The sequence below is a fragment of the Protopterus annectens genome, chromosome 3.part1 (assembly GCF_019279795.1).
Source record: "Protopterus annectens isolate FY-2018-M chromosome 3.part1, PAN1.0, whole genome shotgun sequence".
Taxonomy (NCBI): domain Eukaryota; kingdom Metazoa; phylum Chordata; order Ceratodontiformes; family Protopteridae; genus Protopterus; species Protopterus annectens.
The window spans coordinates 169057693-169069030 of NC_056732.1; the positions used below are offsets into that span (position 1 = coordinate 169057693).

General features: G+C 38.5%; 1 protein-coding gene across 2 annotated transcripts in view; it reads left to right on the forward strand.

The window, feature by feature from the left end:
• ZEB1 (zinc finger E-box binding homeobox 1) overlaps window positions 1-10953 on the forward strand; it is an 873134-nt gene extending 862181 nt beyond the window's left edge. For both annotated transcript variants that reach the window (XM_044066691.1, XM_044066692.1), the window contains one exon: window positions 8618-10953. In XM_044066691.1, the coding sequence (XP_043922626.1) occupies window positions 8618-9123 (506 nt within the window). In that variant the 3' untranslated portion in view covers window positions 9124-10953. The remainder of the gene's footprint in view (window positions 1-8617) is intronic.
• Window positions 10954-11338: the final 385 nt, after the last annotated feature.

Sequence of the window (11338 nt, forward strand, 5' to 3'; positions counted from 1 at the left end):
AGAGCGGTCAGGGACTATTACAGGAGACACGTTTCTCTGGTTTTGCTAGCATACATAGTCACCATATATTTTATATGTTCTGAAATTAATTTTAAATCTTGTCATACCAGCCACAAGTACAAACTCTGCACATCCCTGGTCTACTAGTTAAAGTTTGGTGAGGGGAATTCTATAAGCTAAAGTTACCACCCAAATTTAAAAAAAAATTCTGAAAGAACAGCAAGGAAGACTAGGTAGGATATTCTTAACATTTTCAGTTGTGATTATGCACTAGTTTGCATTGACTATTCCTTTTATATACGAAAAAATGTGTATTTAGTCACAAAAATGTGTTCTTTCTGTTAAGCTCACGCTTATTCAGTCTGGGTGCAGAACCCCAACCCTGGCCATCTCAAGTTTTTCCACTTCTGTCTTAACCTGTAAGGGTCAGTCCGTTATAGGGGGTCTCTGCTGAGGTTCCTGATCTTGTATGTTCAATGTGTTTGCTTTCAGGCTTTATAAATTCACAGTTTGGTAACAGTTGTTACCATGGTATGAATTTATAAAACCTGAAACAAATGTGAATCTACAAGACATCAAATCAGAAGCCCAAGTAGCTCCAGTTACAGACAAGGTCAAAGAGAGCAGATTACGGTCATGTGGTCACATGTGCAGGAAGCCAGAGGACAATCTGCTGAAAGAAGGTATGGGACATACAGGAAGAATACAAGAAAACGAGGCATGCATGACTGTCACAGAAGTTAGGAGAGTGCCACTGAATCGCGAGTGATGGTGACAGTTGATGCGACACCCCGACCCATGTCGAAAATGAAAAAAGGGAGTTGAGGATGATGAGTATGTTAATAGTAATGTTCTCCTTGTTCAGCCCGGTGAACAGTCAGCTGCATGTCGGGTGCCAGGATCTGCCACATAATGCATGTACTCGAGTCACTCCACAACAAGTACAAATACAAATACGACTCTGTCATCGTCCATGTTGGAGTGAATGACTTGAGACGTACCTCCCTGGACTACATGGAGAGACATGGAAGAGCTCTCTGATCATGTGGCCCAGGCAGGTATGACCCTAGCCCTGAGTAGCATCCTGCCTTCGTCCAGAATGATACCACAGTACAAGGACAAAATGATTGAATGACACCAGAAGCTTAGCCAATTATTGAAGTCAAAGGGGATCCAGTATCTGTCTGCCTTGGGACTACATGATTGACAAACCTCGATACTTTGCCAGTGATGGTCTGCACATGTCACCCCTGGGATTCAGGTTACTGGCTAAGGCTCTTGCCACCCCTATAGTGCATTTTTTAGGCAAGGCTCACAGGACAAAACCACCACCATAACGGGTACAAGTATGCAAAATCTGTAGGTAATGTTACTCAGTGCTAGAAGTGTAAACTTCAAAATGCACTCTCTCGGCACTCCTAAAAATGGAGAACATCGATATTTGTGCTGTAAATGAGACCTGGTTCAAGGCTCCAGAGAGCACCCTGCAATACCAAGCTACAACTCTTACCACACTTTTCGGCCACCAAACCAGGACCGAAACACTAAAGTTGGAGGCGTGTCCATATTCACCAAGGATATTCACACCTCCAGGCTAGTTGCCCAACACAGTGCATCCAAAATTCTCCAGGTGCAAGTAACACTAGGTAAGACTGCAATCCAAATTGTAGCTTGTTAAAGATCCCCCACCATGCCCCACGATTCTCACTACACCTTTCTAAACATACTGGAAAATATTAAGATACAACCAAACACCCTAATACTGGGTTATTTCAACTACCCTGCCATTAACTGGGAAAACTACTCATGTACCAACACCTTTGGCCAACTGTTTTTGGAATTCATAAATTTCAATGCCCTGGAGCAACTAATCCATAGTCCCACCAGGGGCTCCAATATCCTGGACCCTGGTCATTACCAATATGGGAAATCGATGCTCCACACCAGTGGTTACCCCCTCGTTAGTTAGGTCTGACCATAAGCTAATCACCTTTCACATCCCACCCCCACTTCCCAGTAAGGAAACATCCATAAAAAAACGTCTCCAAGGCCAACTTCATGCTACTCAAGTCAGAAGTGACAAACTTCATGACACCCATGCAGATGGGAACTGAAAGTTCGACTGCCGAATCCTTCACTAAAGCACTGTACTCTTCTCATGCATGAATCGTGCCATCCCAAATAGAACCGAGATGCTCTCCGCAAAACCTCAAAAAAAAAAAAAAGGAAGTCAATCTGGTGGTCCCCTGTCACAAGCAAACTATACAACAGAAGGAAGAAACTGTTGCAGAAAAGAGAAAAATCCTAGGATGCAAAAATACTCCCTTACCAGCCTCAGTAAGAAGCTGAGATCCCTTATAAAATCCTCCAAAGCTAGTTGCAAAAATAAATTGCCAAAGATTCCAAAGACAACCACAAGGCATTCTATAGCTAGGTCAAGAATCTAAATGGCAATGCTCAGATTTGCTCTAAGCTACAACAGAATGGCATTAAATATACTGATCCCAAGGACATTGCCAATTTCATGGCAGATCGATTCAGTGCCAACTTTACCCCCTCTCACCCCCTAAAGGGCCCATCTCAGTACAGAAAGATTGCCAAATTCTGGTAATCACGACCACACAGGTAAGAAAACGTACTCTCCAAAGCTAAGAATACAGCATCCATGGGACCACACGACATCCCAGGCCGTGTACTACATTAACTACAAAATGAACTGGCACCTCACCTAAGTGTCATGTTTAATCATAGCCTCACCTCAGGCTTCATGCCCACTGAGTGGCGCACAGCTACAGTTATCCCACTCCACAAGGGGGGATCCACCTTGGATCCTGGGAACTACCATCCCATCAGTCTGTCGAGCCTGATCTGCAAGGCCATGGAACGTATTATCATAGAACTTATAAACAAAGACATTAGCAACCTTCAAACACTAGACCCCACCCAGTTTGGGTTCGTGAAGGGCCGAACGTGTCTCCTGAACCTGATTGACTTCTTCAAATCACTCTCCAGGGCCGTGGACGAGGGTGAGTCCACACAGCCTAACTGGACCTTGCCAAGGCCTTCAACGCTATCCCCTACTCTGGAATCATAGATACATACTAAGCTGGGCATAAATCCCTACATTACTTGATGGGTTGCTAATTGGCTTACTGACACAACCCACACTGTAAAAGTAGCCGACTCCAAATCCATCTCTAGACAAGTAACAAGTGGAGTACCTCAGGGTCCAGAAGTACAGGCCAACACTGAGGGACTCTGGCTAACAAAGTTCGCAGATGACTGCAAACTGGGAACCATTATTGAATCTCCAAATGATGTGGATATTCTACAAAAGGGCGTTACAGAAACAGATACTTGGTGCCAGAGCCATGGGCTCAAGCTCAATGCCAAGAAGTGTATAGTTTTCCCCTTTGGGAAAAACCATGTACCCATGAATTACCACATAGGTGTCAGTACATTAAACACCAGAAGTGTGATAAAAGACTTAGGAACACAGGTGGACAGTGGTCTCACCTTCGATAACCACATCACCACAACAGTCAGGAAATCCTATGTGGCGCACCTCATGATTAAGGGCTTTTCATCCAGAAAAAAGGTCATTGTCCCACTGTACTCATCCCTCAGACCCATCGTAGAGTACAATGCCCCATTTGATATGTACCTCACAAGACATCTGCAACAACTGAAAAGGCCGCAGAAACACCTCACTAAAAGAATCACAGGCCTAAAGCAGATGCCCTATGTTGACCGACTAAAAAAAACTCCAGCTATACTGTTTTATATAGTCTGCTCCGAGGCAATCTTTGCTTAACATACAAGGCCAAGTCAAATCCAGAGCTGTTGGACTTGTTACACTTAAATCCCAATCCATCAAAGCCACACACCTTCCAGGGACCTAAACTAAACATGCTGGAGGGATAAGTTCCTGACCCAGACACTCCCCATACTCTGGAATAGACTGCCCATACATGTCAAGCAGAGTGCCTCCTTGGCCCTCTCCAAAAGAAACCTTGACGACTGGATGGGAGATAGGAAATTTACCCCGGGGATCATGTCAGTCACCTTGCTAGACAGCGGTCCAGGGAAGTAAATATTGTGGGAAGAAATAGCCAGGGAATTATGGCTAGGCTTGTATAGGCCCTAGGGCCATTAGCCTAGTACCGACCTATGAATATGGGAGGTGTTGGAATTCCTTGTATGGAGACAATTATTTGCTGTACTACTCTTTCTATATAAAGTATTTTTTTCATTCTTAAGCACCTTTAACGATTTCACGCATTGAACAATGACATGGCTACACGAGTTATAAACCAAAGCTTTTTAAATATATTCATTAACTTCATGCATTTTACACATACAACTGCATAAAGTACTTTTTATTGTATGTGTTGTCTTTGCTACTCACTGACAACCGAAATACCCACTTTTAGTTTGTTAGGCGAATAAGAAGTGTATATCCCTATCATTTCTGTTAATACACTAAAAAAGAAATCATAGTGGCCCTACACAGCAAGAAAACAAAATCCAAATTGCACATTTTTTTTTTTTCAAAATGACATTCTCTGTGTCACAGTATAATTGGGCTACCTATATCAGCATCCCTTTTCTCCAGATAAACATTTTCCAAAGTTAAAGCTAGTGCATGTTAGCCAAAAGTGCAGTAACTAAATTAAAAAGAACCTTTTGGACCTGTCACCTTTGGGGCAGCCACAGTAGTGCACTTACTGTAGATAACCCGTTTACAAATTTAACTTTGTTGTGAGTTAAGATGTGCAACAATGAAGGCAGAAAAGAAGCTTGTGGGCTCTCCCCATTATTTGTGAAACTACTGCTAAACCTAGCTCGTGTGTAGTACTTGTTTATAAATTCCTGACAACTACTGTTAGCCAGGGGTTTCCATTGGACCACTTAACATGGTTTCTATTACATGTGAATCCTTTGCAAGTCAGTACAGTTTATGTAATTCTTCAGAATTTAGTTGGGGGAGACTGTCCTTTCAGGCTTAAAATCGGTCAGTTTTCCTTTAGCTGACAGTGCCCTTGTACTCTAGTTAACCATGGCAACTAGGGTTTTGTAGATCAGCCTTGGCCGAAGTAATATAATCTTAGACTTCTTGTTGTCCTTGCAGTGTTCAACTAAGTTATTCTCACCTGGAAAAGTTGTCATTAATGACAAGTTTAACTTTTCTAACCATACTGTTGAGTTTTCCCTTTGGTTTCCTGTTACTTATAGATTCCCATTTAGTGTAGATTTTGTATTACTCTTGTTACAATCAGTAATTTATTATACTTAAAGGGCGGGTCTTGTTGACGTTATCTCCTTCCTGCATCTCCTAGATCTGACTAAGTTTTTGGTTTGTAAACTCCCACATTTGTACTGCACTGTGTGTGGTGAACACACTTTTCTATTCCAAGTTTCTAAATTCAATGCTTGGCCATCATCAAGGTGTGGCAGTGCAGTTTTCAGAACTTCTGTTTCACTGGGGTTGGACTTACTAAATTGTGAAATGGTCACAGTTTGTTTGCATTAATTTCTTTAACCATAGAATATCTAAAATATTTTCTTCCTCCTGGATTTGGATATAACTTGAGTTAGATACTGATCTGCTATGAAGAAAATAAACGTCTTTGGTTTTATTTTAGAATGCCATTGGTAGATTAGTGTCAAATCTTAGTTTGATGATAATTGCACTAGGTAGCTAAGTTTTTCAAAGGATAATGTTAAGCCACATCGTGGGTCGGCTGTTAACTGTGTAAATGTCAATAAATTAAAAAAAAAATCCTATACAGAGTACTCAAGTGGCCTATAAGGTTTTTGCCGCCTCATCAAAGTGTCAGAGTGTGGAAAAGCCACATTGATCATTGTTTAGTGCACAAACATTTTTTTTTCTTGTATTTTATTCACATAGGCTAAAGTAAAGCAGTTATTGCAAACCCTATTTGCTACTGACATTGTATACAAGTGATCAGTATTGCATTCTAATATAGTTCTTTTAACTTTGCCACCAGAAACATGAGACTTTAGAATGAATGTGCCACAATGTATGTTGCAGTACAACCTTAAAGATAGGACTGTACTGCTTGATTCTTCTCATAGAATGCATAGAAAAGTGTACGAAATCTTCATGTCTGCAGAATGATAGAAATGTTTTGGTAATCTTGCTTTTAGCCAGCACCTTTGTAGTCTGCCTACTGGTCTTTGTTGAAGGGCTGCTCACCTCCCTTAACAGTTTTGTAGATGAGTGGTTGTATCTGACAGATGATTTTTAAAAGAGAAATGAAAATTTCATTAGCTTTTCTTTTTTCCCGTTATTTATAATGGATTGAATGCCTGCCTGGTTGCCCATACAGTGTCCCCTATTCTCACACACTTCATTTTTTGTTGACTGATTTTCATCATTAGAAGCCCATTCAAAATTGTTTGTCGACCAAAAGGATTCATTGTGTTCAAAACCTCCATTGCTTTTGGAAAAGCATATTTTTTGTAACCTATATTAATACAAAACCTTAGAATTTTACCATTTCTGGATCCTAGCCAGTCTGTTTACAGGATGCTGTACCCATCAGAGTATCTTTTAATTTTTAGTTTTTGTTTACTGTGTAAGCACAGTGTACAACCTTCACTTTCACGGGTATTTATAATTGAGGATAAATAACATGCCAATAAACACTTATAAAGAACTGATTTTCATAATTTCTGATTCCTATGCATTACTTTCCAATGGAATTGGCTTAATTCATAGATTATGCGTACAGCTTCACACAGTCTTTATATATCTGTATACAGTGGATATAAAAAGTTTACACACCCCTGTTAAAATGCCAGGTTTTTGTGATATAAAAAAATGAGACCACAACAAATCTTTTGAAAACTTTTTCCACCTTTAATGTGACCTATAACCTGTACAATTCAATTGAAAAACAAACATCTGTTAGGGGAAAAAATGTGAAAAATAAACGTACAATAAGCTGGTTGCATAAGTGTACACACCCTTAAACTAATACTTTGTTGAAGCACCTTTTGATTTAATTACAGAATTCAGCCTTCTTGGGTAGGAGTCCATCAGCATGGCATATCTTGACTTGGCAATATTTGCCCACTCTTCCATGCAAAAAGCACTCCAGATCTGTCAGATTGCGAGGGCATCTCTTGTGCACAGCCCTTTTCAGGTCACCCCACAGATTTTATAGTGGATTTAGGTCTGAACTTTGGCTGGGCCGTTCTAAAACTTCAGTTTTCTTCAGGTGGAGACATTCTTTTATTGATTTGGATGTATGCTTGTGGTCATTTTCATGTTAAAAGGTAAAATTCCTCTTCATCTTCAGCTTTCTAGCAGACACCTGTAGGTTTTTGGCCAAAAGTGACTGGTATTTGGAACGGTTCATAATTCCCTCCACCTTGACTAAAGCTCCTGTTATAGCTGAAGAAAAGCAACCCCAAAGCATGATACTGCCACCACTGTGCTTCACCATGGGGCTGGTATTCTTTTGGTTGTTGCGAAGTGTTGTTTTGGCACCAAACGTACCTTTTGGAAATGTGGCCAGAAAGTTCAACCGTGGTCTCATCAGACCATAACACATTTTCCCACATGCTTTTTGGAGACTACTTGTATTGTTTTGCAAATTTTAGCTGGGCCTTGATGTTTTTCTGTGTAAGAAAAGGCTTCCGACTTGCAACCCTACCCCATAGCCCAGACATATGGAGAATACGGAGATTGTTGTTACATGTAGTACATAACCAATACTTGCCTGAAATTCTTGCAGCTCCTTCATTGTTGCTATAGGTCTCTTGGTAGCCTCCCTGACTAGTTTTCATCTTGTCTTTTCATTAATTTTGGAGGGACATCCAGTTCTTTGCAACGTCACAGTTGTCCCATATTTTCTCCACTTTTTGATGACAGTCTTCACTGTGTTCCATGGTATATCCAATGCTGTGGAAATTTTTGTACCCTTCTGACTGATTGATACCTTTCAACAGTGAGATCCCTTTGATGGCTATATAAGCTATCTGCGAACCATGGCTTTTGCTGTAGCAGGCAACTGAGTAAATGTCAGGAAAATCCTACTAGGACAGCTGAACTTTATTTGAGGTTAATCAGTGTCTCTCTAATTGATAGCGGGTGTGTACCCAAGAAGACTGAATGCTGTAATGAAATCAAAAGGTGCTTCAGCACAGTATTAGTTTAAGGGTATGCACACTTATGCAACCAACTTATTGTGCATTTTTCCCCCTAACAGATTTGTTTTTCAATTGAATTGTGCAGGTTATAGGTCACATTAAAGGTGGGAAAACTTTTGAAATGATTTATTGTAGTCTCATTTTTTATATCACAAAAACCTGGCATTTTAACAGGGGTGTGCAAATTTATATCCATATGTGTGTGTGTGTGTGTGTGTGTGTATATATATATATATATATATATATATATATATATATATATACACACACACACACACACACATTTATATCAACAGGATAAACCAAGAATTTTAAAACGTCTATTTATGTAAACAGTTGGGATGCATTTTTGTAAAACCTTCAAATTCTTGTTAGTTGCTCAAAATATTAAAAGCATGTTGAGAAATATTTATAAACATTTTTTTTCACATTACAGGTAAAAGGCCTCACGAGTGTGGAATTTGTCAGAAGGCTTTTAAACACAAGCATCATTTGATTGAACATATGCGTCTGCACTCGGGAGAAAAGCCGTATCAGTGCGACAAATGTGGAAAACGTTTTTCACACTCAGGCTCTTACTCCCAGCATATGAACCATCGTTACTCCTACTGTAAAAGAGAAGCAGAAGAACGTGATGGCTTGGAGCAAGAGGAAATGGGACATGAAGCATTGACAGGTGAGCATGGAGACATCAGAGCCTCACCATCTCAGATCGACTCGGATGACAGAGAAAGTATAACAAGAGAAGATGATGAGAGTGAGAAAGAGGATGAAGAGAAGGAAAGTGAAGATGTTCATGAAGCAGAGGAACATAGAGTAAGTGATGAAGAACTGGATGAAGTAAGAGTGAAGGAGAAACAGACTCTGAATGAGATAAGTATTGTGAAACAAGAAAGTGTGAAGAATGACGGCCAGCTCACAGAAGAAAAAAATGACATTTAACTGTGCTTTTTTATTAGGAAAAATAAATTAGTAATTAAATTCATTCTGTATTATATAAGGTTTCGTCTTGAAAACACAGTAGTTAAGTATACTGTGCTTTCCATTCACTACTGTGTAAAACAAGCAAATCCGGGTGTGCCTGAACCTCAAACTTAGTATTTTTCCATGGGAATTTTCAGATTTACAAAACTAAGTTTGTAAAATGAAGCAACTTGCATATAATTGCATACACTGACTTTTACAAGCTCATTGAACAGGTTGCAGAAAACCTGTTGTATTAAAAAGTATTCTGCGCCATTTATTTTATCATTAATTTTCATTCATATTAATTAACTTTTAAGCTGTACAGTTGGGAGAAATTTCTATAAATTTTTTATTACCAATGAAACATTTGCTAAATCCACTTCAGTATTTTATTATGTTTAAAATGTGAGAATGTCTGCACTACACAATTCCCTTTTACAAAAATGCAACACATTTAACAGTGTTGTTTATCTTTGTAAGTTACCATGCTAAAGGGTAGCACTTAGATGTCGTATGTAGGAACAACATGCACCAATAGTAAATTGATAGCCTTAAATTGAGTAATGGAAGTACTGCATTTGCTCTAAATGTTTTATATTTTAAGTTCCATTTGAAGGATTAACAGTGTTATAACTGATAGGAACAAAGCAAGAAGATCAGTGTTTAATTTTTTATGAGAAACATGAAGATTATTTAACATGAAGCTGTATTGTCTACCCTTCCTGGCCTTATGCAGGACCTATGTACTGAAAGTGCCATTTGACAATATTTTGAAAGGCTTTTACCAGCCTTTATAAGCTGTGTGGCCTGTGGTAACTAACATTTGTTGGTTTGTATTGGAATTATCAACTAGAAAAAATTCAGAGCTGTTGACCTAATAGCAAACACACAATTCAAACACTGATGTAACTTATTCTGTAATTTGTACAATTTCACCAGATCAAGCCTGAGAACATCTACATCAAGTATATATTATTAATTAGAGAGAAAAAAAGACTGTGGTTATGTTGCTCTGTAACTTTTATTTTGATGAATCTGTTTAATGCATATAATGTTTACAAATGTTAGTTATTTTGGACCCCATTGATTGACAGTGTTAACTAATTTTACCAGACAGTATTATTTTTCTTTATTTTGTTTGTGCAAGGTTTTGTACTGTATGTTTTCAATTCTGGCAGTATTACTTCCCTTCTCACTGACATATTTACCTTTTTAGTTTTAGAAAGCTTTTATATTTATGTGTCTTATTTTTATATTTCCTTATTTATTACATAGTGTAGTATATAATACTGTAGTTTGTATTAATACAATAATATATTTTAGTATGAAAATTTTGGAAGGTTGACAAGACTTCAGAGTAGAGATGCAATTGGTTCTTTTGCATTGAGGTTTGTTTTAACAGTGTTATGTTAATATTTCTACTTGCCTTGGACTGAAGAAATGATTTATCAAAACGAGAATGTATTACTTTTCCTGTTACAGTTGTTGTATTTCTGTTACCCAGTTTTTAATGTAAAGCTTCTGAATTTTAAAATTCACTGTGTGACAAATGGCATGGTATCATGCAGTTTTTGGATAGTGAAACTGTCCGTTAAACTGTGTCATTTCGTTAGAAAGCCAAATCAGAACAATATTTTAAGCAGTGTTGGGAACAACATGTGACATTTTATTTTGTGCCAATTTGTTTCAGTATTCATGTATGCCATTTAGAACTTAATCTTCCTTTAAAGCTCCTTGTTGCATCAGTCATTTTATAGTTTTATACCAGATTCCCCACCTGTCAATAAAACGCAACAGCAAACCAAACATGATTGTGATGTTTTGTTACAGATGGTTGTAACTTTGTCTTTTGACTTTTTGCCTCATCATCTCCTAAATATTTTTAAGTATCTAAGAATGTAGATTATACAGAACACCAGCAGGTAGACTGTGATTTGTTTCTTAATTTAAAAGCAGATCCTTGTGGAATTTGAGGGCTTAGTGTGGGTATGTTTAAGTTTACAGACAAATTTATATATGTACATAAAAAACACTACTTTAGCTAATAAAACTTTCAATTGCAACAGTAAAACCCCGGCATGTCAGTTCAGGAGTCCTCAAGTGCAAACTCTGTGGCACCAGGAAATGTAATGCTGGAATAAAAGGTAAGTGTTAACAGACATACACAGTTCTCAGAAACGTTTACTATCCT